We start from the raw sequence: 27,688 nt of genomic DNA, 5'->3' as shown, positions 1-27,688 counted from the left end.
GAAGGCTTCCTGAAAATAAACACAATAGTACCTTAGAATGGCTATAGAGAAGGTTTAAATATCCTTGTTTTTAACGTGTAGGTAATTTTATTTAACTTTCTATCACTATAACAAAATACCCAAGGTAAACAATCTACAAAGAGAAAAGAAGTATTTTGGTTCACAGGTTGAGGTTTCCGTCCATGATGGCTTGATTCTGTTGCTTTGGCTTTGTGGTAACACATCATGGTGGGGTTATATGGTAGAGCAAAACTGCTCGTCTCATGGCTGGAAGTGAAGGAGAGAAAGAAAAGAAATGGGTCTCACAATGTTCTTCAGAAGCCCAACCTCAATGACTCAAAGAATTCCTACTAGTCTCTACCTCTTAAAGTTTTCAGTAGCTCATATTAGGCAAGCTGAGACCAAACTGTTACCCTACGGACCTCCAGGGGATACTCTGTGTTTATGAATCATGGTGGTATGTTAGTGCCCTGTGCTTTCTTCTTGCATATGCACAATTACATCTATAATAATCACTTAATTTTGCAACAAATCACATTTTCTAGCTTTTCTGCCATTTTCTATAGCCCATAAAAAGCAGGTATACTGTAGGAATTTCCATGATAGGAATACATACTGTTGAGTCAACTGAGGCACAATTTCAGCAATATAAGTTTGGTCATTCAATTCTACTGATTACTCTTTTGCAGAGAAGTGGCCTAATATTAAAGAGATAATATAATGAAAATTACCAACTATTCAACTCTTTCTAGAGATGTTCCAATATATTTTGGCCAAGTATCTGTAAACCTTATAAGTTAAATCTTCCTAGTAGGATTAATTTAAAAAGCTACATAGAGTTCACTTTTTAAGGATGACTGGACTATATTTTAATCTCATAGTTAAACATGATTTTGAGTTTTCGTCCTCCATAGAATTTGACAAGTGAGGAAAGAAGACATCCTTATCACTGGTAGTGACAAATCTTTGTGACCTTGTGCCTCTCTTGTTCTCAGTTTTATCATTTTTAAAGTGGATTGAACTAAATGACCTATAGAATCCTTGTTCCTACAGATTTCTCCTCATTTCCAGGCAGGAAAACTACAACCCCGTATCTTTTCTCCCCAAAGACTACATAAGATAAAAGTCTTGGTGGAATTGTTTTTGTTTCTAAATAAATATCTGCCATTAGAAGTAAACTCTACCAAGCTTCTGATATCTCTTTGGAGTATCTTGAGTGACTAAGTTATGAAAACATCACTAGAAGGTTCCAAAAAAGACCTAAACTCCTTCCCAGGATGCCTGTTGGCACAAGACCAAGAATAAAAGCAGTAACAGCTAACAACAGTGGAGAGCTCTCTGTGTGCTGGGCACTGTTTTAAGTCATTCACAGGTATTACTTCCTTTAATCTTCATTAGATCCCAGTAGCTATCATTTCCCCCATTTTACAGGGTTACTTCATGTCTCATGCAGAAGGTTCTACGTTGTCCACTACCGGATACAGGGGAGATCATGTTTTATCTCTCCACAGTGCCATTGCCTGAGCAACCAAGTAATCAGCATTGTCTTCATCATGCCGGTTGCAGTAAAGGCTGGAAAAAACCCACAGCTCTGCAAACTGAGAAGACATATCTATCCCCAGCAAAAGGTTATGTGTGTATACAAGAGGTATAAACACTTCGTTCAGGAGCTGGAAAACCCGGTACTTTCCTGCCCTTCTCTTCCACTACACATGCAGATATGCACAAAAATAGGAGTTCACTTTTAGCCATTTTACATAAATTTAATTTGGTTGCATACCACAAAATAAGGGATGGGAAATACATTTAATTGATTTTAAAAAACTTGATCACCACACCAAAAGCCAACTGATTCCAAATGGACTTATTTCAAACATAGAGCAGGAAGCAAGGCCACACAAGAAAAGTGAGAGGCCAAAAGATTTATCTAACCCCTGAAGCAGAGTCATCTTGAGTTCAAGTGCATTTGATTTATGTAAATTCAACCACTGGGGTGGGAAACACAACCTTGTAAAATGTTAGTTTGCAAAGTGTTCTTTGCTGAATAAATGTGCACTTATGTATTACATACCATATATAATTATGTGCAGTCACATATTATATTATACAGAATTGTATACTCAAAACTCTGAAATCAGACCTATGGGAACCTTGAAGGGTTTCCAAAAGCAATTTTGGCCTTTCTTGCTTTTTACTTTAAGTTGTGTCTCAGAAGTCCAACCAGTGAGCAGCCTGTGGTCCCATCATGAATTAAAATGACCCTTTGGGGAGTGAGAAGGCACAATGGAGTATGTCTCCTGGTCTCAACACTAATACAAGTGTGATTGTTAAGGAAGTGGGCTCTCTCCCTGTCTGATCCTGGAATTCACTAGGAATAGAGAAGGAGGAGAGGGTAGAGTAGCTTAGGAGTGTTTTGATTGAACTGTTTGGCCTTATACAGTGTTGTGCTGAGGTTGTTTTAGTCACACTAAGACAACAGAGAGACAACTGGGCTAGAAGACCTTTCAGCTAGGGAAAATATTCCAAAGAGTTTGTGAGCTATCATATCAAAAGTGTGTTGTGTTGAGTTAGCATGGAGAAAAATGGTTTTCTTGTCCATGAGTTTGCTTCCCTAGCTGCTGAAGACACACAGAGATAGCCAGGACAATCCTCTGCACCTATTTCTATTTTTAGAGCCTGTGTGGATGATAAATATACAGAGACCAGCTTGTGTCTTATGGAAGGGAGCATATGCTTATGGAGACTAAAATAGTAGCACATTAAAATCAGGCAGGTGTTTGACTGGGGAATGCAAAACCACCTTCTCAAAAGAGTCTCTGGAGGTTTTTATTTAAATGCTTTCAGCAAAATAAACTGTTACTAGGAAAACATGTTGTCATAAATACAAGAAGGGTCTGCTGGCCTGAAATGTATCTGGCTGATTTCTCCTTCCTTTGTAATCCCACTAAGCCTTGATGCTCACAGCGACAGTCAGATCTCCTTGCATCCTTGGTCACCCGGGGTTGCTGGCAGGATAAGGTCAGAGTTCTCAGCTCAAAGTAAACCATCTTTCTCGATTAACAACTTCTAAGCTTTGAAAGACTATTCATTCAGCGATCCCTTTTTGACTGGGAGGCTTGTGCCTGATATATATATATATATAACCCGAAGGAAAATAGCATACTCTGAAGAGGCCCATTCTGAGTTTGACTTGTTAACCATTGAGTTGGATTATAAAACAAAAGTCATCATTTAGGTTTTATTAATTCTGAATTTGCACTATTTGATAACAAGGTATTTAGAATTTGCTTTATTTTAAGTAGTATTTTGCTAAGTAAATTTAGAAGTTAAACAAGATAATAAGGTAATTTTTGCTAACTTTTGAGTATTAAGTGTTTCTAAGGACTTCAAATGTGACTATAAATAATGTCTTAATAACACTTGTAGATCTTAATGCTTTGATGAATTATTTATAAATCATTCTTAGATATTCCGTTAAAGAGGACTCTCCCTAAATAATTTTGCTAGCTTTTCTCCAGTTAGACAAAAGTAATAAACTATTTAATTATTGATTCAATAATGGAGGCAAAAGAGCATTTTCTGAGTTCCTACTGGTTAGTTATTGGAGAGGTAACAAAGATATATTGTGTACCTACTGTATGCTAGGCCCTTCTTAGGCACTGGGGAAAATATTAGTAAACAAAAGAGGCAAAAAATGAAAGAAAGAAATAAAGGTACAAAGAAAGAACAAAAATTCTGCTTTTGTGAAGCTAATATTGTCCTAGATGTTGAAATGAAAGCAACTGACAAGTCAGACATGATTCCTGCCTGCAATGAGTTTAAATTCTGATGAGAAAGATGGGCAATAAACCAGAACAAGAGTTTTTATAATTGGTGAACAGTGTAATGCATAAGGTGATGGGACATGACAAGGTCATTCTGAGTCCCACTTTAGATACAGTGGAAAGGGAAGATCCCAGGTGGAAGTGATGATTAAAACATGAAGATAAAGTGTTAGATATTTAATAAACATAAAATTATAAATAACATAGAAAATGTTATGGAACACTAAACACCAAAATTGTATATGTAGGAAGATACGACTGAACAAAGGGATGGTTGTACTCTTAAATTCTCATTCAGTAGCTCAGAGTTGTTTGGATTGTTTCCACAAATGTTTTTCTCTTATAATAGAAAAAAAATTTATTTTCATGTTCTTATTCTATATGACAGAAAAGGTCAGATTGTTTTCTCAAAAGTTGCTTTAATTTGCATCTTAGGTCTTGAGTGTTGAGCAGATTTGAAGGTGTGATTTGAAGCAAGGGAAGAAATGAGATGTTAAATAATTTATGATTACTGTAAATATTCAAAGGAAATGGAATATTGAAAAATAAAATATTGAGTTAATTTTTGGAGGTCCATATTTGAAATTGTGGATGTCTAAAATCAGAAATTTGGGGAAAATAAACATTTTTCAAAGCAGATGAAGACAGAAACAAGATTTTAGGTCCCAAGTTATAATATCAAGAATAAAAGGGAAAAAAGAATGCTTGTTAAGAATCATAGCAATAAGTCATCCACATGATTCTGTGGTCAGGCAGCTGAGTTGGCTGGTTAATTAAATTCTGTTTCAATGCCAACTTAAAAAAATTGACCGTAATTTGCTAAAGCCTAATAAGGCATCTTCTCTGTGCTACTTTCCCAGACTGGGAAGGGACCTTTGGTAAGTCTCTTCTCTGGTTCCTACATCATGCAGGTTAGGATAACAGAGATCATGGGCAAGATGGACCAAGAGAGTTAGATTATTTTAAGTATGATGTAGAGAAAGATTTGTTTGCTTGCTGATGTTCCACCTTGAGGCTGGTTTGGAAGGGATCATTTTCCTTTATCCAGTCAGATCTGAAACATCAAAATCTCCACAGCTCCCTTAGGAGAAACCTAATGGAAACTATGGCCCGAGATAACAAGTCAGGGCCAGAAGGAAAGAGAGAAAGAGTAGGGGTAGGGAGAAGACAACAAACTGCCAAAAAGACCATTCAAAAAGCAGAAGGAGGAGGAGGAGGAGGAAGACCAGAGAAGAAAACAGAGCATCGTGGCTTAAGGGGAAAAGTCAAACCTATTTTGTGCCACCTGAGGCCTGTGTGTGCAGGCTTAAGTGTTATTAAGATTTTATTTCTGGTGGTGAACTGTGTTCCTTTCTGTCCTTCCAAGTTTTAAGGGCATGGCTAAGGGGTTGTATCTACCGTGTGAATGTGACTCTACAATAAGGTGCTTTTCTGTTTGCACAAGAAAATGATGCTACTTATTCATCCTCACGGTACATGCTGTTTTTCTATTCACAGGGATAGTCTTATACAAATCCTGCCACTCTGTTTCTTTGGACTCCATGGAGACCAGCTGGTGCTGTGTACAGGCAGCTGGTTGTGGTGGTGGCCAGCAGTAGGCTTGGCCCTGTGACCTCCACCTCATAGACTGAATGCTCAACCACCAACTGAGCATGGGCTTGAGTTGCTCAGAGCTGGGTTGCCATCAGGGCTCCGACACTTCCTATTAATTGTAAAGGTTATATAGGACACAGGTCTTCACTCATCCTCAATTATTTTATGCATAAAATGGGAATAATAATTGCTCTTTCATGGTATGATTGAGAGGACTGATAAGCAAAATATGGAAAACATTTACCTCAAAAACTAAATAATACCCTTTCTCACCCTCAGCAACAAAAGGTAACAAGGTGGCTTTCCTTCAAATGTTATTTCTACCTGGGCCAGAGAGAAACAGCTGTCCACAGGGCATTAAGCACTGGCCAGATGAAAAGCCTTCTTCCTCCTGGAGCCATGATACACACCTGTAATACCAATAACTCTAGAGGCGGAGGCAGGGGGATTGAGAGTTCAAGACCAGTTAGGACAATGTAAGTGAGACCCTGTCTCAAAAAAAGAAAGAAAAGAAAAGAAAAGAAAAACCCTCTTTCACACCAATGTGCATAAATAACTGTGTAAGTGCTAATGGAAAGTCTTACACAACTTAAAGCAATTAAAGTATACCCCTCACTCATCCCAGGGAATCTGAGAACGTCTGTGTTTGGAAAGTCCTTTTTCTCCTTTCTGGTTTGCATTTAATCTCTCTCTTCATTTCTGGTCTTGGTCTACCTTTGATAAACCGTTCTTCTTTTTCGATGACATGTTATTTATCCCATTAAGCCACTGTCAGAGACCCTAAATATAATTATATCCTTTTCCTAACTGGCAGATGATCTGGCTTTCATTCTTTATTTCTTTAATCATGTTAAAGTTTTACATACAGTGATACATTTCACAAGACTTTCAGGGAATACTGAGAAACTTTCTCTACAGAGATAAAAATAATGATGCTGAGTCACTTCCTTTGTTGCTCTTTGAATTCCCATATAAAGTTATCAACCAAGTATACCTTGCCTGGCTTAGTAAGTGGGCCCACTTACCCTGGGTTAATGCTGGTAACATTAGTCACTGTTAATTGCTCAAGAAGTGAGATCAGGTAGGCAATCACTGAGTTCATCTGTAAAAAAAAAAAATGACTGTAGTCACATTAAGGAATAAAAAGGCCCTATGGCTACCAAAGGACTGAAAGTTATTTCAGCAGAACTGAGAGCATCTATTTTCATTGTAACAAAAAATGACCCAGAATTCTGAAAATGCCAGGAGGCAAGAAGTTTCAAGTTCTTGTTTTACCCTAAATCTGGTCACTGTTTTTCCATTTATGGACTTTTTTTCTTTTAATAGGTAGAGTCTGTCCTATTCCAAGTTTTTGAAGAAATTGTGGTTCGAATTAAAACTGATTTTTTGGAAATTGACTTTATTTGAAAAAGTTTTCCCTTTAAATTTTTTCCTGTACTGCCATTCATTTAGATAAAACAGCAGAAAGAGAGCTACACAGATATCTTGAAGGTAAGTACCTGTTTTAGAACAGCCCTCTGTGTTTGGCCTCTTGGAGAGGCTTAGCTAGGACTGTGCTCTCTGAGGGAGCAAGACTCTGGAGGGAGATTTTTCAGAACTGGGGGTACTAAAGTTATGATTTAACCTGCATCTGGGACATCTGACCTTACAATTTTGTAGTTTGCCAACTGCTGGGAGAAATTCTGCTGAAATCTGTTGTGTTGTCATGACAGACAGGGCCATATGGAAAGTGCTGGAAAAATTCCTCCCTAGACTATAATTGCTTTGATGGGCAGAAACTCTGCCTTCTATTCAACTATGGGGTATGTATGCTTCCCAGTGTTTGAGGCCATCTTCAGGATCTATCAGCCAAGGCACGATCAACCTCAGAGCAAAAGAAAAACACTCTGCTTGCCTGAAGAAGCCAACAATATTTTATTTCATTTTATTTATAGGATCATGTTACTTAATCCCTAAGTACTTAATATGTACACGGGTTGGTTATATGAAAAAAAAAAAACTTCAAAACTGTTACATGGTTTATTTGTGGTCATGCAGATAAAATTACCTATTGGATAAATTCCTTCTTCTAATTGATTATCTGGGTACCCTGTATAGTATGTGAGTGTAGAAGTCAGTAAGACTGTGTAGCTTAATCGTTAAGATCCAAGCTCTGTAACCAGATTGCCTGGATGTGAACTCTGCTCCATAATTTTTGAACAATTCTGTGCCTTAGCTTTTCCATCTACAAAATCAGTGCAATAATTATATCTAACTCATCAGGTTCTTACGAGGTTAAATGATATACACATTTAAAAGGTGCTTCAAGTAGTTCCTGGCATGTAGTAAGCACTATTTAAGTCTTAGTTGTAATTATTATTATGACTAGTACTAGGAAACCAAGATTATTATGCCATTTTTTCCTTTTCTTTTCTTCTGTCTTTGCCTAGAGTTCTGACTTTATATCCATACTCTTATTCCTGATATTTCCAGTCTTTCTTTTGGTAGTGTTTTTAATGGCAATGGTGTGGGCAGAGGGAGTTGTTGGGAGATGGCTATGAGTTCACATCCCAAGTGTGAGAAGGTGGATGCTTCAGTTGTTCGGGGCTCCCACTTCATACCTACCCACATGCCTATTCAGAGGAAAGAACATTTTTCCGTGTGGGGGTGGCATTCATATTGGAAGGGGCTGGTTGATGGTGTTATTTTTGTTCCCCACAAATGTGGATGTTTAAAATAGTGCTTTATTCAATCGGTGTAAGTGACACATAGACTATGTATAGTGGTGGAGTTGGGCCTGGCAGGTGATGAGGGCCAGATCTCACCAAAATCAAGATGTGGTTCTCTACCGATAGTACCCAAGGAATTGCTCTGAGGATGGCCAGCACAGACCCCCACTTGGGTTTCCTGGCAAACTTGCCTGCACAACTACTGACTTGTTTGAAATGGATGTAGCTCAGAGGCAGTGAACTGGGATTTGGCTTTGTCTCCATGGGGCATGCCAGCGGGTCACATTTCCTCTCTGAACCTCTCTCCAAGCCGCACTGTACTGATGAAGGGTAAGCATATTCCTTGTTCTTTCGTGCTTTTTGACTCCGTGCCCTGCGGGCCTGGAATACAGCCAGCGAAACAGAGTCGTGAGTTTGCAGCCTGGGCTATATTTAATTGGGGCTTATTGTCTTGCCATGGTTTTACAAGTTTAGGGAACATTTTGAGATCGAGTAGATATTGTAGGGATTTGCAGTAGTGTCAGCTTTGGCCCTAGGTGCTCCTTTTTTCATGACTATAACTAAAAATTTATTTAAAGCACTAAATTTCAGGTCTTTGAAAATCGCCCTTTGGTACTTTGAGTCATCACAGCAAGGATTCTAGAAGGGATTCTTCCTATTTGGGAACAACAGGTTATGTTTCATAGAATGCCATTTCGGGGAAAGAGGGATGAAATATTATTTTCCTATGAAAAGTTTTTATTTCCAGAACTCTTCCGATTTGGTTTTCCAAAGAGAAAGAAAACACAAAGATTTTGAAGCAAAGATAAAGCTATCATATGTATGAAGGAGATTTTGAAGTATTTCCAGAATGTCCTCAATTGGTTTGAAGTGCAGTGTAAAAATCTGAATTTTTGTTTCAGAACAAGGGGGAAAATCCATTTAATCAGAGGCTCGGGAGAGAAAGATGGCAGCGGGTAAAGAATAATTGCATACTTGCTAGACATCTCTATAATAGATTACATAGAACATTTGGTTGATTTGAATTGGAACCCTCATCCCTCCACCCCCAGCCTCTTTTCATCTCTACCCTCTTCCCTCAAGTGTGGTTTTGAGATGACTAGGGAATGGACACTAAAAATATTTCTGGAATGACGTGACCCTCTCTTGCCCCATCCAGGAAAGGGACAAGGCTTCACAAGAAACAGCACATGCTTTGCTTTCATTTCTGGAAGTCCAGGGGTCGACCTACAGATGCTGCTTCTTCCGTGGCTGATGGCATTCAGACCCCCAGCTGCCCACGGTGCCAGGCAAATAACTGGACAGGCCAGCTCAGCCACAAGTCACAGGCTGCAGTCTCGGCCAGAGCAGCAGCCCCCCAGCCACAGACCACCTCTGCCGCCCCATCCAGGAGCCTTCCCACCTCCCTCTGCCTTGCCTCAGCCCCGCCACAGGGGCTGAAGACCTGGGAGGTGGTGACAGTAGTGGCAGTGGTGCCTCCAGCCTTGGGGCCAGTCCAGGCACGTGGGACCCTGCTTCAGGCAACACTGCGGCCCCTCCAGGACCAAAGAGGGACCCAAGACAGCCCGGGTGCTCACCACTGCCTCTTCCTGTGGCTGGAACCTGGGCAAGGACTCAGAATGGAAGCCGCCACTCCTGAGCCGAACTCGCAGGCCAGACTGGTGCAAGTACAGGATCCAGTGAGCAGAAAGCAAGACAGCCGGGAGCGCCTGCAGCAGCTGCGGCCACTTCCCCAGCCTTCAGCCTCCTCCCAGCGAGAAGCAAAATATGTGGAGATGTGCGCTTCAGCCAGAATCCAGAGGGCGAGTCCCCGGACAGTGAAACTTACACTGGAACACCGCTCCGGGGATCAGAAAGCCTCTAGGAGCCCAAAGGAGAAAGCCCAGGATGAGCCCACTAGTCCAGAGTGCAGGACTCCAATCCCCCAGAAGAACCCTGCTTCCTCAGAACGCTCCAGCTCCCAACTCTCCCACACTGATGAGGGTGGCAACTCCTCCTGCTCCTCCCCTGTGGACAAAGCAGAAGACCATGGCCTTTCCAAAATGGATGAATCCGCCACATCATCCGGGGCGGCTCTGGCTACCTCCTCTTCATCCTTAGGCTTTGAGAGTGAGAGCGAAGTGAGTTGCCCACCCAAGGGAGGAGAAGTAGGGAAAAAAGCAAGAGGAGGAGAAGGGCAGGAAGAGGGAGGGAGGGCAGGAGATGGAACAGAGTGCAGGGACATTATTGCCAAGTCCCAGAGTAACAGGGACCCCCCCAAAAATGAAGAGGCTCACTACATCACCACCCATGAGATCCAGCTGAGTGAGGTGGAGCAGGACATGGATTTCGACGTGGGGCTGGCCTCCCGCTGGGATTTCGAGGACAACAACGTGATCTACTCGTTCGTGGATTATGCTTCCTTTGGTGGCAGCGACGAGACCCCAGGGGACGTCACCACCCCCACCGAAGAGGACGACGACAACAGCTGCTACCTCAGCACCACTCCCAGCACCAATGCCACCCGGACACCCAGCCCCACCAGTAGCGACCTGGCTCGCCTCAGTGCAGGCAGCAGTGGTCGTGACACCAGCAGCACGGAAGTGGGCAGTGTCCCCTCCGACAGTGACCCTACTCCCCCACCCACTGGGCCTGGCACTGCCACCCTGCCTGAGCCTTTGCTGGAGCTCCGGGAGGCAGCTTCAGGGGCAGCCGCTACCACCGCCAGCAGCTGTGGGAGTGCAGCAAGCCAGATCCTCCTATCAATCAAACCAACTTCCCGGGCTATAAATGAGCCTAGCAACGTGCGTGCAAAGCAAAACATTATTTATGCTGCCAAGCATGAAGGCGACATGAGCCTCCGAGTCTCTACAGCTGCTGAACACAATTCAAGTTCACTGAAGCAAAACTCGGCTGCAGCCGTGGCTCAGGACCATGCAAAGAAATTCATTGCTGTCCCTGCTCGCCTGCAAACCAGGTGCGGGGCCATACGGGCAAAGGAGCTGGTGGACTACTCCAGCGGAGCCTCCAGTGCCGTGAGCGAACTGGACGATGCAGACAAAGAGGTGCGTAACCTGACCTCCCGAGCTTTCCGGAGCCTTGCTTACCCCTACTTTGAGGCTCTGAACATCAGCTCCCGTGAGTCCTCCACCACCCTCTCCGAAGTGGGCTTTGGACGCTGGTCAACCTTCCTGGACCTAAAATGTGGAGGTGTTGGAGCCAGGGTGGAACAGAGCCTTCTCAGGAGCAGCGCGGCCTCTGTGGCTGCAGGTCTGAGGAAGGGCAGTGGGGCCCGTGGTACTGCAGACCAGCTTTACATCCAGTCCAAGAAGTCCCAGACCAAGGCCTTGGAGTTTGTGGTCAGCAAAGTCGAGGGGGAAATCAAACACGTGGAGACACCCTTGTGTTTCCAGAAACAGATCCAAACGGGTTCTCGCGTCGTCACCCTTCTGGAACCCCTGAATTTACGCAGTGAAAGCAAAGCCAGCTCGGCCACTGGACCCTGCAGGGCCACCAAGGGCTCCAGCAAGGGACCTGGATCGGTGTGCACAGATGATGGCTCAGAGACCTCTGAAAGCAACAAGCCTGCCCCCCGCGGTGAAGGCCCCCACAAGAAGTCCAAGTTTGCATCCAGTCTGCTCAAAAATGTCATTTCCAAGAAGATGCAACGGGAGCACGAGTTTAAAATGGAGAGGGGGGAAGTCACTGACACATCTCATCACACCTCCAAGGAAGCAGAGGGGTCTTCTGGGGCTGAGAAACTGCGAGACAGGGGCTTGCAGCGGCAGAATTCCCGCCACTCAGAGGCGGGTTCCGAGTACACGGTGGTCAGTGTGTCTGACGCAGGTGGGGAGGGGTCTAAATCCCCAATTTTCAAAGCCAGTACTCCTCGAGAAGGCAACGCAGGTTCTGGCCGGAGTTTCACTGATGGACAAACGGAAGTGTGTGAAATTAAAAAGAGTGCCTCAGAGACTGTGAAAGGCATCTTTCTCCGCAGTCAGAACAGTGCTTTTCGGTCATGGAAGGAGAAAGAGGCGGAGAAGCGGGAAGAGAAAGCCCCCATTGGGAAGCTGAAGCTCCCCAAAGGCGGGGACTGGAGGGCGGATCTCGGGGAGATCTCTGCCAGCAAGTCCACCATCATGTCTCGTCTCTTTGTCCCCAACATCCAGCAGACGCCCAAGGACAAGCAGCCAGGGAAGCAGGCCACCAAGTACCCTGCTGCCCAGGCCACAACCACGGCAGTGATCAGACCCAAGGCTCCCGAAATCAAGATCCGGCTGGGGAGCGTCCAACAGCCAAGCTCGGACTTCAATATTGCCAAATTGCTCACACCCAAGCTGGCTGGAGGCAGCGCTTCTAACCTCTTTAAGACCATTGAGGACAACAGCAGGGCACAGCAGAAACTGTTCCGTGGGGACAATCTGGAAAAAGTGCCCCAGTTCCAGGTGAGAGATGTCAGAGACAAGTCCAAGGCTCAAGGGCCCCTCCACCAGGTGAGAGATGTCAGAAAACTAATCAAAGGATCAGGGGACAGCAGTGACAAAGGCAGCATTACTCCAGAGCAGGGACTGACAGGGTCCAAGCCCAGGCAGCTGGCTCCTGCAGCTGGTGGATCCAGATCCCTGTCTCCCATGGTAATTACGTGCCAGGCTGTAGTGAACCAGAGAGAAGACAGCATGGACCGGGAGCCCAGGGAAGGCATGGGCAAAGGGAACAGCAGCAGGATCATGAACTCTTCCTCTCCAGAAGGGACGGTCTTGGTTCACAGGGCATCTGGCAGGCTGCCTGTGGCCACCATTGCCCCCAATAAACCTGAGCAGGGCTCATACCTGCCTGTGCTCAAGATTGTCTCCAAGGCTGCTGCTCAGAAGACCCCAGAGAAAACCAAGGAGGAGGACATTAAGGAGGAAGGTAAAACCCCAAAGCCAGCCCGAAATGCCCTGGAGAAGCTGACTGCTGCAGTGAGATCCATGGAAGAGCTGTACAGTTTCAACAGGAATGAGTGGAAACGGAAAAGTGATCCCTTGCCCATGATGACAGACAGTCATGTCCTGTCACTCATTGCTAGTGAGGAGAGGGAAGGGGTGGTGGGTCCTGAGGGAAACCCTGACAAGTTGGCCAAACGACTAGGTGAGGTGGAAGAACGAGGTGCCGGAAACAAAGGTGCTGTGGTCCTGAGAGGGGCTCCCGTGGAACGTCTGCAGAGGAGAAACTCCAACCCCAGCACCGAGAGTGTGTCTGCCCGGGCAGCCGCCTTTGAGAACATGGCCAGGGAAAGGCCCCGATCCCTCTATATTCCCCCTGTCCACAAAGATGTGGAAAGAACCCAGCCTCTGCAGCCCCTCCCACCGCTCCCCAGCAACCGGAACGTGTTCACAGTGAGTGCCAGTAGCACTCAGAAAACTGGGGGTGTCGCTGGCAAGTTCCCACAAGGGCCTTCTCCAGAGAGCTCTTCAGTGGTCAAGGGCATCAAATCACAGGGACTCCGGTCCCTCAAGATCTCTCCGGCCACCCAGGCACCACCCAATGAGGCGACCAACAGGAAAAGTGGCATCAATTTGGAGAAGAGCAATAGTGACTGTGAGAACTACCTGACTATCCCCCTTAAGGGAACCTCTGCTGCAGGAGAGTTACCTGGTAGACCTGGTGCTGCAGGAGAGGGGGGCCCCATCTCCTCAGCTGCCACTCTCTGCAGCTTACCCCCACTGAGTGCCCGAAGTCAGGTCTCCAGTAGCCCCAAGGGCTCTCAGGTCAGTGGAACCAGCCGGCCAGCTTGGCGTACCAAACCTGACAACCCCCAGGAGACAGCAGCAGCTGCCCGCTCAGGGCCACAGAGCCCCGAGCATACACCCACTGCCATCTACCATCAGCAGCCACTGCCCTTTACCCTCCAGGGTGCCCAACCTCAAGTCCTCTGCTTCTCACCACCAGGCATGCCTGCCCCAGCTCCTGCAGGCCCAGCTGCTGTTCCTACAGACCCCTTCCAGCAGTCACCGCCTCAGCAAACTCAGCGCAAGATGCTCCTGGATGTGACCACGGGCCAGTACTATCTGGTGGACACACCAGTACAGCCCATGACTCGGAGACTATTTGACCCTGAGACAGGGCAGTATGTGGATGTGCCCATAACCTCCCAGCAGCAGGCTGTGACTCCCATGTCCCTCCCTGTGCCTCCCTTGGCCCTGAGTCCTGGGGCCTATGGACCCACCTACATGATCTACCCTGGGTTTCTGCCCACAATGCTGCCCACCAATGCTCTGCAGCCCACACCAATTGCTCACCCTCCAGGGGGTGGTGAGCTCTCAATGGCGACAGAACCGCACAACAAAGAGGCAGCTGCAACTTTCACAGAGGCCCCCTACTTCATGGCCTCTGGTCAGTCTCCTGCCACCTCTTCCTCCTCAGCCCCAGCAGCTACATCCCAGCTGGTGGGAGCCAAGGGCTTCGCCCAGCTGCACGGCAAACCTGTCATCAGCATCACTTCGCAGCCCCTGGGACCGCGGATCATTGCTCCCCCTTCCTTTGATGGCACCACCATGAGCTTTGTGGTGGAACACAGATGACGAGAAGTCACCAGAAAGCAGATTGGAACAGCTGCTGGTGAGTGAATTTTACTTTGATAGTCAGGATTAGGAGAGCAAGAACAATCCCGTTTCTTGGTGATTGAAGTGGGAGATTTACAGCCAAAGAGATGGTCTCTAGAAATAGGTAGTTTGGAAGAATAAAACTAAATCCCATGTGATGTCTGAAGGAGCTCATTTGCTCTCCAGGTTTCTTCTCTCCCGACTCCTCTGTCCCCTTTACCAGCCTTTCCCCTTCTACTTTTTCAAAATGCTTGAGTGTTTCTCCCCCCCCCCCACCCCCCATAAGAGGAAAGGGAACCTTCCATCTGTCCCTTCAGCCTTTGGTAGAACTTGGCAGGAAAAAGAAATGAAAATCTGGTCTGGATATTGTACAGCAAGCCCCACAGTTTCTGACAGCACAGTGACAGGCACTAACATTTCAGATCACTGGACACCTTTAATCTGTTTGCTCCCCAAGAAGTAAGAGGAGTCCAAGGCTGTTGCTTGCATGGTAGGAAGGTTTACTAAAATCTGCAGAAATGCTTCTCTCTCCTCTTCCCCCCCCCCTCATTTTCCTTTTGAAAATTCTTATACAAAGGGAGTGTATTGCTTTTTGGTTTTCAAATGATCAGAACACATTTTCTTTGGGCAAGTACAAGGTCTTTAATGTATCTTAGCTCCTGCCTCCCTCCCCCAAAGTTTTGCACTTTAACCTCCAGGAAAGGGGGAGATTCTGGAGATGCAGTTGTTCTTTGGATGGAGTTAATTTAGTCCTATTCTGACTGAATTGATCATGCTCCATGGCTAATCCCCGAAGGGCACTCATTTCATATCTATGTTCTCTCCCTTCAGAAACAAATCAACTTCATTGCTGACCCCTCTGCAAAGGAAATCAGAAAAAATAGATTCCTGACACCTAGGTTAATCCATACTCACAGACAGGAATCCCTGCTGTAAATACAGTCCTTGGAACTTGATATGAGGAGTGAGTTTGGCTGGTCTGAACCAGGACACTTCAGGTCAAACACATGAGACTGGGCAAAGACACCTTCAGACAAGAGCGTAAAAATCTCAGAACAGTGGGGACAAGCTTGCCCTTCTTATTCCTGTACTCCTCAGAATGGGAAGAGTTGAGATCACAAATACTTCTAGGTAGGACTTTCACTCTTTAGTAAGATGTCAGTGAATGAAAAAAGAAGATTGAAGTAAGAAAAAAAAATCCCACTCATGCCTCTATAGTAGAAATAAGCCTCATTTTTCTTTCCTCGTGTGACTGAAAAGGAGCAGAGGAATGCTGCTGTTTTGTGCAATGAAAGAAATTTCAATTAGAAATTAGGTTCACTTGACTCAAAAGTCATACACCTTCTCACCAGCTATGTTAGCTGTGGCGTGACAGACTCTAGCATTGCTGGGTTATCCCTAGTGTGTGTCTCTCAATATGTAGCTGCGTGTCACATTTTTGAGCAGTGCATTGTAAGTTATAAAACTTTTTCCAAATTAAGGGATCATTTCTCTATATTATCACATTTATTGGACTGTAAGACAGCAGTAGGCACTGTTCAAAAATCCTTAGGACTTTCACCAAGAATCCAGGGGAAAGCACAAGACTCCTTTTAGTTGCAAACTAGAAATAGGTGATTTTTATTGTTCCTCTCCAAGAGTTTTCAACAGGAATTGTGTGATGTTCATAAATTGCTGGGAGTGGAGGGAATAAAGAATGCATCTTTTGTTTGGCATACAAAATAAAGAAAAAAATCAATATGCAAGTGGAGAAAACTCAGAATTGAGGATGAGTTTTGCAGAAGGAAAAAAGGAGCCCATAGGCAAAAGCATTCTAATCTCCTGGACAGGTGGTATGTTTACCTAGGGCTATTTTGGACCAGCTAATCCTACAAGGCGTTTGTGAAGCCCTAGAAGTACAGCAGCAAGGGAAAGGGGGGCAGAGAGCAGAGGAGGGATCATAACTGGGACACACTCCTATGGTGTCTGCCTAGCAGAAGCCTTGGACCTTCTTCTGTCTGCTGAGTCTGGAGAGATTAGGCTTGGAGTTTTTCCATCAGACACAGATATAAATCACACTTTTGCATCTTTGAAAAATGATTTTTGATAATTTTTTCCCTTTTTGAAAGCACAATCTTTATGGTAGTAAATAGCCCAAAAGCTAGACACAGGCTGGCTTCTTGATTTAATGATTCATCAAGAACTCAATGTTTGGGCGGGGATGTGGCTCAAGCGGTAGCGCACTTGCCTGGCATGCGTGCGGCCCGGGTTCGATCCTCAGCACCAAATACAAACAAAGATGTTGTGTCTGCCAAAAACTAAAAAAAAAAAAAAAAATAGTAATAAGTGTTAAAAAATTCTCTAAAAAAAAAGGACTCAATGTTAGCTTTTTTTGTGTACAAGCAAAAATGAAGTCAATCAAATTCAGATATGAATTAAAATCTTTCAAAACTCACCCTCTTGAAAGTTCTCTGCCATCTTTTTTTAAAGTCAGATTTTTTTAAAAAGCGGGTAGTTCTTTTCTCAGGATGAAAAAATTTAAAGCATTGTTCAAATGTTTCAAAACATTGACTAATGCTTGTGTGATTGGTCAGTGTGAAAAGTCTTGGAAGATGGTCTCAGTTCAATATTTCCTTGAAAAACTGAGTTGTCTTGTGGATTTTCCTGGTGGCAGGGATTTTCCCAGCGTAGGGTTTTGTGTCCTCAGTTCAACTGAAAAGTTGCATACATGATTTGATCCAGTCACAATATTTCACAGAGAAGGAAACTGGGACTTCAAAAGAGATAATTTTGCTGAAGTTCCCAGAGAGTGAGAGAACCAGGACTTTTGGCATTGATTCTTCATTCCGGTGCCAACCACAATCCCTGCAAGGACACTCTTGATGTTCCTTAGTAGGATGCATAGAGTAAAAGAGAGCTGGCAGAGAAGATATGGTGAGCTTTGACTTGCCAGCAAGGACATCTGGGATCCCTAGTGACAATTGGCCATTAACCATCTACACTTCCATTGGCCTTTCTGGACATTTGTAAAATACACATTTGAAGGAAATGTACCAGTTTTCTCATTCATTCAATGAACACAAATTCCGTGCCTGCATTTCATCAGCCACTCTGCGGCAAGGCTGTAAACCCACATGTGACCCAAGGCGGTTCCACAAGTCAGGAGACTACACTCCAGCAGTGGAGGAAGACGTCTACACACAAAACTGCAAACCCCGTGTTCAAGAACTGTCATAACCTTTAAGATTCCTTCCAGCTCAGAGAATAAGCAGTTCACCATCTATTTTTAGCATTACATTGTAACAGGGAGCTTTCCTTCTTTCCTCCTGGTGTATATTTGAGCACTACCAGCTCTCCTTTTTCTGATGACCCCCTTAGGAATTTTCCTTTCATGGGTGGATTTTTCTCGCTTCTCCTCATCCTGTGGTCAATATTCCAGTACTCAAATTTTGCTAGGCCACACCTATCTAAAAAGATAATTAGTAACATATATTTATTTTATTATTATTTAGTAATGCCATTGCTCATTGTGACAATTGCACAAGGCAGTTCACCACTCAGTACCCGGTGGCCCAGGGGTCACATAGCCACAGAGGCAGCCCGTTGGAAACACACCAGTGTGCCAGGCACATCAGTTGCAAAACCTCACCAGTCTATTTTTGTGATGACTTTTGTGTTTGTTTGTATATTTTGGATCTTTGATGCTTTTTGATGGACGACTTTGTTTTGGGTTTCTGTCATTTGAGACTCGTGGCTGTGCTGTTCCCTCTCCTGACATTCATTCTCATGTTTTCTCCTGTCCACCCACTTGGAAGGCAAAACTCTGTTTTAAATTTTTAATTGAGACTTGATACTAAATACCATTTATAAGGACATAAAAATAAAATAAGCATGTAATACTAACAAAAGGAAACTAACGGATGCACTGCTTGCTAACAGATGAGGTACCAGTCTAAGCGAATTGCAATAATTTTCTTTCATTTGAACATCCCTCCTTTTTTTTTTTTTTCTGTAAGGCTTTGTTTCTTCATTTCTGAGTGTGCTTCATGTTGCTCCTACATTATTGGTGTTTTCTTTTCTCCTTGAGTTATTGCTACCCCCTAAACAGAGCTCCACACATCAGCCACTGAAGTGGAAGACAGAGCTGGATTCGAGAAGAGCTGTTTTCATGGGGTATTCCAAGGGGCTCCAGAGGAGTCCTCAGGTGACCCAATCCAGTCCTTTCGTATTACGATTGCAGGAGGGAACCGAGTCTTTTCTTCAGTCACAATGTCCCTCTGGAGCTGAGACTGAAACCCTGAATATTTATACCAGGGTCTGTTTTGGTTACTGATCCTTTCTGCTTCTCTTTTTCCTTAAGGCCACTTTTCTTTGATGGTCTTATTTCCTGGTTTCTGTCCCACTGTTCCCTTTTTCCTTTGCTGTGTGTGTTTGAGAAATGACTTTGGGCTCTTTTCTATGTATTTGCCATTTCTTTCTTATGGTGTTTCTCATTTCGCATTCACTTCAGCATAATTGACTTCAGTGCCCCCCACTGTGTCTTCCCCCTCCTCTCTGCCTGTAGTTTGTTTTTATCACAGACTGGACAGCTTGAAGGGCAGGGCGGGGTGGGCCTTGCCAGCTCCCTCATTTGAGCATCTCCCTGATGGGTCATGGGAAGGACAGAACTGTGACTGCCCCTCGAGACCCGGTGGATGGAAGCTGTAAACTCCATGTTTTGTCTTCACTTAATCCCCCACAACTACACTCATGAAATAATGAATTTATTTCTGCTTTCCCTCTAACTTGGTTGTACTTTGCTTTCTCAATCATTGTAAAAATTTGCTAATTCGTTTTATTCTATTCTTGATGTCTTTTTGCCTTTTCATTTTCCCCATCAATTTTATTGGAGGGAAGCCTCCCTCCCGCGTACCATTTTGTGCCTTTCTCCACAATTCTATTTTTTGATATTTTCTTCCCTACCCTAAGGTTAGTAAAAAGACAAAAACTAATATCTGATGTGTATCGGTCATTTATTATATGCCAAGACTTAACATCATGCCTTTGGATTCTTTAGCAAGTGGGTGCATTTTTAATTCCTCTTTGACAACCAAAAGAGAACTCATCCTAGATCCTCATGGTCTTATTATAGAGGAACTCGTTGCTCACCAACTTCTTTTACTCTCTGCTCTCTTTTTCTTTATTGTGAATTGTCTCTCTTCCCTTATCTGTACTTTCTGTGTCAGGTCTGTCTTTCTACCCAGCTTGTTCCAAAATTTTGCAGCTACTGCCTTTTGCCTGTTGGTCAATCAGCTTGGTAAAGGATTAGTTGCGTGACACATTTACGTCCTTGTGGAGGAGAAAGCACAGCTGTTGGTTGACTGGCTGATTTTCCTAACTTCAGTTTCATTCAAAGGAAAATGAAAATCCTATCCAAAAGTACATAGAATCTGCTAGTCATTTCACTGCCTTGGTGTGTGTGTGTGTGTGTGTGTGTGTGTGTGTGTGTGTGTTGGGTTTCAGAGAAGGGGCAGGAAAGGTCGAGGAGGAAATAAGTTAAAAAATTGATCCCAAATCTGATAATGTCTCACATATACTAAATCTCTATATGTGTTTTTCTTTTGATTAGAAAATTAGCTGTTCTTAGAACATTTTATGCCCCAAGTAGAAATCTTAGCCAGTTTCAGGATGCCCAGAGGTGATGGCTCCTGTGATGAGATATTGTATGTGTGTGTGTGTAAGGAGAGCAAGGTGTGGGTTGTGCAGGTGAGCGTGGGAAGTCCCTGGATGGCAGGGGGTTAAAATACAGTCAAAGGGAGCTGTGTGGCTGTGACTAAAACATAAGTACATGTTCCTTGAAGTCATGCAACCCTGACTCAAGTTTTGTTATTTATTAATCTAGGCAAGTAACTTGCTTTCCCTGAGCCTCAGTCTCCTCATCTACAAAATAGTAATACTTTTTTTTTGTGGGGTTGGGGGCGATGGTACCAGGTATTAAACTCAGGGGCACTTAACCACTGAGTCACACCCCTAGCTGTTTTTTGTTTTGTTTTTTTAAGACAGAGTCTTGCTAAATTGCTTAAGGCCTTGCTAAATTGCTTAGGCTGTCTTTGAACTTGCAATCCTACTGCCTCAGTTTCCTGAGCCACTGGGATTACGAGTATGCACCCCCCACGCACGGCTAAAACAGGGATACTTTTTAAACGACAGTTGTGAAGACTGAATTATAAACCCACTACAGAGGACATAGCACAGAGTTCATGGCACATAGTAAGTGTTCATCCTCTGGAGACTGGAGCCTCATAAATGCCTCAAGCTCCTCTCATCTTCTCAGGGCCCTCCATCACAGCAAAGTTCAGCCCTTGTCTTTGCAGACACCCGGAGCCAAATCAGGGCCTGTGCCCAGGATTGCTCTGTATTTCCCCAAGTTGAAGGCAATGCCCTCAGCCCAACAGTCCTCTCAGGGCAGGCTAGTTGGCTGTGCATCAGGGTACTCTAGTATCCCCCATAGCCTTCCAGAATGTTATACAACTCTGGGCCTAGCTTGCCAACTGTGTGTGGTGATTTTCCTCTCTGTCTGGGCACAGGGCTGTGTGGAGCAAGGGAAAATATGACCCAGCATCCCTGCTGAACTCTGTCATGTGTCCTGGTTCTAAAGTTGTAGAGAATCATCCAGCCAGACTCCTTGGTAACACAGTACAGTCTCCCCTTTATCTCTGCTGACTTCTTTATGATCTATTATCACACACACACACACACACACACACACACACACACACACAGACACAGTGTTCATGAGGCCTCTGATGGGTTAATTTGGCAATTCCTACTATTTTATCTTTAATAAAATTTGAAACAACTTTATTACTTTCATGAAATCAAATGACTTTTGATATGAAAGATACATTACTTTCAAACAAAATATCTCTGAAGTTAATGGAAATAGAGGCAATATCCTATGAATATCCAAACAGGCGAAATCTACTCCACTGATCCCCAGATATGATCCTAGTAGATTATATAAACAGATTTCTCCTCCACTTCTCATTGTCATTGTTCCAGAGTATAGACCACCACCCTCTTGGTGTTTTTGCATAGTACTCAAATCTTTACAAACCTTGCCTTGGAAGAGAACACAGCCAGAGTTATTGTCAAATCCCTGATCCACACTGAAATTATTATTCTTAGTCTCTTAGTCCTCCCCTCCCCACTTTTTTTTGGTACCAGGGATTGAACCCAGGGACATTCAACCGCCGAGCCACATCCCCAGCCCTATTTTGTATTTTATTTAGAGACAGGGTCCCACTGAGTTGCTTAGGGCCTCACGAAATTGCTAAGGTTGGCTTTGAACTAGCTATCCTTCTGCCTCAGCCTCCCAAACCACTGGGATTACAGGTGTGGGCTACTGTGCCCGGCTCTCCTCCCCTTTTCCTCTTACTAATCTATTTGTTGTAAGGTTGAAAAATTAGTTTAGCAAAGAAGAGATCTCCAAACACACAAAAAATTCATGAAGGTTATTTCTCATAAAATATGAAACAATAAAATATATGTGAAATATATGCATGAGCTATAAAACCATAATTATTCCTATAGATGTCCTTCTTAAGCATGTATTTAGACAGATCTTTTTCTAGATGACAGGATTAAAATATCCCTTGCCTTGATCCCTTGCATATAATTGGCTGGATAGTTGTTATTTGATAATACTTGCAGCTTATTTTCCCCATGATAGAGTCTTTTTAATCCCTAACAAATACTACCTGTAGTCCAATCTATTTCTATCTTCATAATATTAAGTCCGAATATCAGCTCTCAGGTGTTAAAAATGTATTCCTTCAGTAAAGTTCTAATAGATCTACAAAATTATATAGAAAAAAAAACAGAAAGAAAGGTCTGACTTTGAGTATGTTTTGACTCTGCCAGTGCTGAACTAGAACAGATGTAAATAAGTTATAGGTTATAATCAGTATATTTTATTTAAAGCCAAAGGCACTGTGTGTAATTACACATAATTTCATTAGTGGTCATTTACTTTACAAGAATCCTTAGTGTAGAGTTTATTCATTTTATTAGGTTACTGACTCATAGTTAATTTCAAATGTTTCCATTTAGTTTAAATATCAATTCTGCCTGCTAATTTTAGGAACATATATTATATTGTCTTATCCTTGATATACATAATTTAAATGAAACTAAACACTTAATTCTAAAACTATTTTTTGAATAGTTCAATTTTCAAAGAGAAATTCCACCTCAGGGCATTTTCTTAAAGTCAGAGTAATGTCTAATTGTTTTTCTTCTTGACACATACATTTTAAAATGTAGGCTTCACCATTATTTATCATGAAACTGGATTAAAGAATAAATAAAATATATTTTGACATTTTTCTTGATTCTTTGAAAGTGAGATGTGTGTTTAGAACTAACCATCTTTTCTTTGACTTTTTTTTTTTGTAGGAGCAAGACAGAAATACAGACTCTCTAAAAGTTGAAATGTAATAGCACTATGAATCCAGCTGAAAAATGTCCTCCACATGAGTAATTCTTAATTTTTGCTTCTTATAAACCAAGTGTGTAAGTTTTCATATTTTCCTGAACAATTCTCTTAAAGGCAGTTTTGTTATTTAAGTTTCACTAAGATGATTGAATGGTTGCATTTTTTTCCCCTGTAAAACTATTTCTTTTTATACTTTAATACAAGAGACAAGCTTTCTGTTCTCCTCCCTCCCTCTTGCACTTCTGACTAGGCAAACAATCCCTTAAGTGTTTGCCATGCTTCAACCAAAACCCACAACCGAATGGGATGGCTTCTGTTGTAAACAAAGTGAGCAAATCAGTAATTTGGATCACAAATCACCTTACAGGTTCTTGGATTCTATCAAATGTAGCTGGCAGAGTTGTAGCACATATTTAGGTGTAAAATATATTGGGTCTGCTCTTGGAATCATATATCAGCTAAACCTTCTCTTGTTTGTGCTCTGTGTTCTTTTATTGGGTTTGGGATGATTTCAAATGTGATTGTGGAAAACAATGGTTTTAACTTTTGTGCTTTGTTTTTAATTTTTTCCCACTTGTACAATGCCATGACACTATTTGTTGCCTTAAAATAGATTGGCTTTGAACAGTGGAAAGTCAGTGACTGCATTTAAAATTAAGTTCTTTGTTTCAGAAAGGTATAAAATATCTATTTCCCTTTAAAAAATCCAACATTTGTTATGAGTGTGTAGCCTTTTTTTTCCTTGTGATTCCCTCCATAGTTGTACACTCCTGTCTCTCACAGACTGGAGTCTGAAGAGTGACCTGTTTGGGGCAGTTGAGTAGAATGTGAACTCTTAATTCAGGGGCTCTAATTCCCTCTAGCCCTGGCCCTCTCCAAAGCAGTAACCTAGAATTACAGTGCTTGCTTGTTATGAGGCAGGTTTTAAGAGATGTTAAAAAATCCAAATCACTGGATCTTTCACTGACATTTGATATTGCCTCCGTTGTAATCCAATTCTGAAGGCTATTTGAGTGAGTGTTCACAGTGAGTCTGAAGGGCTGATTGAACAGATACTTATTTAACTTGTCATGATTTATAAGGTGTCAATATACACTCAACAGATGTTACATTGAAATATTTCTTAATTCCTTTCTAAAGAAATATCCCTTTAAAAGCCAAACAATTCTCCCAGACTGTCTTTCAGGAGTCTCCTTTTATTAACTTATTTGTTTAAAGCCAAGGCATTTTGGTAATTTTTCAGAAGCATTATTTTGATATGAATGATTGTCAATATTTGGTTTCAGCTTAACAATTGCTCTCAAAGCCACAGAATTATATGTAATTCATGAGACTGGATTTTATATGATTAATATAATCTTATTACTCTGTAATTATGCTTCTCATCTAGACTTTTTAAAAAACAACAACAAAGGCACTTTCAGGGGATTTCTTAGCGGGAATCTCATTAAAAAAATAAAAAGTTCTTTTGTGTAAAGAGAAATATTTGACACAGGAAATCTCACCACAATTCAATTACTCATTGGGCCAATGAGCTGTGAAATGAAGCTTTCATCTCCATGAGACATGAAATATGAAGCATAGTCTCTGTATGGAGAAGAAGCTCTGTGCCATATTTGGGAAAACACTTTTTCTTTATTATAGAAGTTTTCTTACCCAGGTACATGAGTAGATTCACTCCAGAACTTAATTTTTCACCACTGGGGGGGGGCGGGAATCTTAAAGCATCAGTGCTTCTTCATTTTTGAGAGAGATTGGTTGGAAATAAGGTCGCTTCATATGGAAACAAGAAAGTAGCATTCGTTTTAAAAATTTCAGACTATGAACCCTCAAATCAGCACCATGAAATCTCAAGTATTTGACCTTGAGTAGTGAAACTTACATAGGGCGTGGGCGTACAATATGTACAGTTACAAGATGTGAGACTGGTTTAAAAAACAGGGGACTTTCAAGAAAGCCCAGTGGCCGCACTGAGCCATGGCTACTTGCCAGTTCCTCCAAATGGGGAACACTCCTTCCCTAGAGAATGGGGTAAGGCTGAGGGTTGAGCTGCTCATTAGCTATTTACCGATATTTATCACCAGCAGATCTGAGCCTTGGGTTCTCACACTGAGGTAAACTAGGATAGAAACTGGGAAAGAACTTTTCATTTGTTGGCTCTGAGAGGCTGAGTCCATGGGGAAGTTGCTGTTCTGTGAGTTCCATATCGGCTAGTGGTAATGTCATCATACCAAACAAACCTGTAGGCCATTTACTCCCCTAAGACAGGAAAAGAACGTTTTCACAGGCGTAAGGGAAATTTCCATCCTCCTTTTCATTGCTTAGTCATTTCTTGAGGTTGCATGGACATTTGAATGAAGTGATTATGCCCTTCCTTTTCAACAAAAATGGAACAAAACAAAAGTCTAGGAAGCCCTCAAACTATTACCCCAACAATGTTCTATAGCCACTGAGACCCGATTTATGTTTTATTTACATAAACCACGAATAAAGCATTTCCTAAAGAAAGCCTTGAGCTTGAATCTAATCAGAATTGTGGAGTCTGGCTTTTGTGATTTCCACTCAGGGTTATGGGTGTGGCTCACTTTTCTAGAAAAATCACAGATTACTCTGTGTACAAATCTTGACCCATTTCCTCTATTTTTTTTTTTCCTGTTGGTGAAAGGCCACATTGAAATAGGCCCATTTGGAGAGTTTTTGGAAAAATTGAACACATCTGTAATCCATATGAAAATTGTATTCTCCAGAATGTATTTTCCTGAAAACACTCACTGAAATTGCACTCAGGATTAAATGAAGCCCAGAAACACCAGTAAAGACTCAGGATATAGTATTTCTGTATGTTTATCACTGAGTAAATAAGCTAAAAAATTACACTTTGAAAACATTATAAAAATAATTCTCAAATATTAACCTGAATTTCAAATTTGTCCTCAGATCACTAGGAAACATCAAGTGATAGAAATTCCTTTTTCTTAATTTCAGATTTGACTTTATCATCTTTGCTTCTTCACAAGATTTAATGCATTTTGATTGTCTTCATCCTTCATAGAAATGAAAGTCTGTGTTTGCTACAAATTGAATGTTCACGCTACCCGAAATAATATTTTGGACTACAGACTGCAGGACAGTATTGATTCCTAAGTAGACTGACTATAACCTCATGATAAGTCTGTGTAAGTGCATGGGAAAACACAGTCAACAATAGTCTTTGTATAAAACTATCATGCTATATATTTTCCTATGTGGTGCTTGAGGAGTTTCATTCTACAGTTTACAAGGTGTAGGTTTGCACCCCAAATTCTCAGGGTATGTTATTTTACCCAAATACTTGAAAGAAAAAGGTGCCCTGTATTTTATCAGTACTGTTGAAGGGGAAAATTATGTGTAAGTTTGTTTGAGAAAACTGCTTATAAAAAAATCAATCCCATAAACTATGTTAGGCTTTTACATGATTTCTAAGGAGATAGATACATAGATAAGATATATATTTTCAAGAGACTGCTTATATATTCTTTAACTTCTGGGTCCCAAGTAGACCTCACAGGTGCATAAAATCATTAATGAAGCACGTAGCATTTGCTACATGGTGAGCTTGAATCTAATCAGAATTGCAGACTTTCGTCCTCTAGAAAGGGATCATGTCCATCTGTGACATATATGAGGACAAGGCCCAGGGGAGGATTCTGAAAATTGGACTCCTTTGTATGCCCCACATCTCAGAAGAAAACTGAATGTTCACAGCATCATTTATCAGGTGTTAGCATTCGGTGTTTCATGTTGCAGCTAGAGTACATCATTAGATTTATTCCTGTTTAATTCATAATGGTGCAGAATAAAACACACACACACACACACACACGCACACACATACATGCACACACACATCTAGTTTGATTTTTTTTTTTTTAAGTTTCTGAATTACTTTTTACAAGCTAGTGTTAAGTTCTTCCTTGGGTTTCCTGAATTACCTGCCATACTTGTATGCATTTTCTAACAGGAGGCTCTCCCCCTTCCCCACCCCCACCCCCACCCATGAAAATATGCATTTCTGTATTTACGTATAAATTATATTATTGTATAGTAAAGACAGTGGTGGCTGTAAAAGAATGTGCAGACTGTAGAAGTTACGTATGAATAAAGAGAGGACATTGTGTGATATGTAAGGAAGGACATTGGAGAAGACTGAATTATACTGCTGACTATGAATAAACCTGGTGGCATAAGGAAAGAATGTGAAATTTTAAACTACAATCAACATAGAAATCTTGGTAGAAAAGTTCCTACCTGAGATTTGATGTTATTCAATGACAGAATGCAGTGAGCTTGGCTAAAGGGGCTTTGAATCCAACTCTACAGCTCCAAGAATTACCTTTTCAGTGTATTGCACATGGAGAAAACTACTTAGACAAGGATCTTGTGAGACTAGACTACTTGCCTTTAATTGCCAGCATTTGTAAACGATTGTGCAATCTTGTGCATTGGTTTTTTATTTTGACTGTTTTGAAAAAAATGTTTTGTTGTTTCTTTTTTTTTTCCAGTAAA

General features: G+C 42.3%; 1 protein-coding gene and 1 long non-coding RNA gene across 4 annotated transcripts; one reads left to right on the top strand and one right to left on the bottom strand.

Annotated features, from left to right (window-relative positions):
- Positions 1-9,790, bottom strand: LOC113189379 (uncharacterized). Its single transcript, XR_003301652.2, has 3 exons — positions 9,703-9,790; positions 6,443-6,519; positions 1-267 (listed from the first exon to the last, which is right to left on the bottom strand). It is a non-coding gene; the product is annotated as an uncharacterized LOC113189379 (long non-coding RNA).
- On the top strand, positions 6,608-27,688 carry C10H4orf54 (chromosome 10 C4orf54 homolog). Of its 3 annotated transcripts, XR_003301651.2 has the most exons (5): positions 6,608-6,908; positions 8,252-8,455; positions 9,285-14,704; positions 23,104-23,220; positions 26,129-27,688. XR_003301651.2 is itself a non-coding variant. In XM_026398108.2 (4 exons), exons 2-3 carry the CDS (start codon positions 8,388-8,390, stop codon positions 14,665-14,667), a joined length of 5,451 nt encoding a protein of 1,816 aa, XP_026253893.2. In that variant the 5' UTR covers positions 6,608-6,908; positions 8,252-8,387; the 3' UTR covers positions 14,668-14,704; positions 23,104-25,516. The 3 variants fall into 3 exon arrangements, 2 of the variants coding, with proteins under 2 accessions (XP_026253893.2, XP_026253894.2); XM_026398108.2 differs by lacking the exon at positions 26,129-27,688 and having other exon boundaries at positions 23,104-25,516; XM_026398109.2 differs by lacking the exons at positions 8,252-8,455; positions 26,129-27,688 and having other exon boundaries at positions 23,104-25,516.

The sequence above is a fragment of the Urocitellus parryii genome, chromosome 10 (genome assembly GCF_045843805.1).
Source record: "Urocitellus parryii isolate mUroPar1 chromosome 10, mUroPar1.hap1, whole genome shotgun sequence".
NCBI classification, from domain to species: domain Eukaryota; kingdom Metazoa; phylum Chordata; class Mammalia; order Rodentia; family Sciuridae; genus Urocitellus; species Urocitellus parryii.
The sequence above is the reverse complement of the archived record's forward strand: the minus strand, read 5'-3'. Positions and strand labels throughout refer to the sequence as shown.

Excerpts from the sequence above, each read along its gene's own strand:
- C10H4orf54 (XM_026398108.2), top strand. The coding sequence starts at position 8,388 with ATGGGGCATGCCAGCGGGTCACATTTCCTCTCTGAACCTCTCTCCAAG. Across the intron at positions 8,456-9,284 it reads CCGCACTGTACTGATGAAGG|GAAAGGGACAAGGCTTCACA; the intron begins GTAAGCATATTC and ends TGCCCCATCCAG.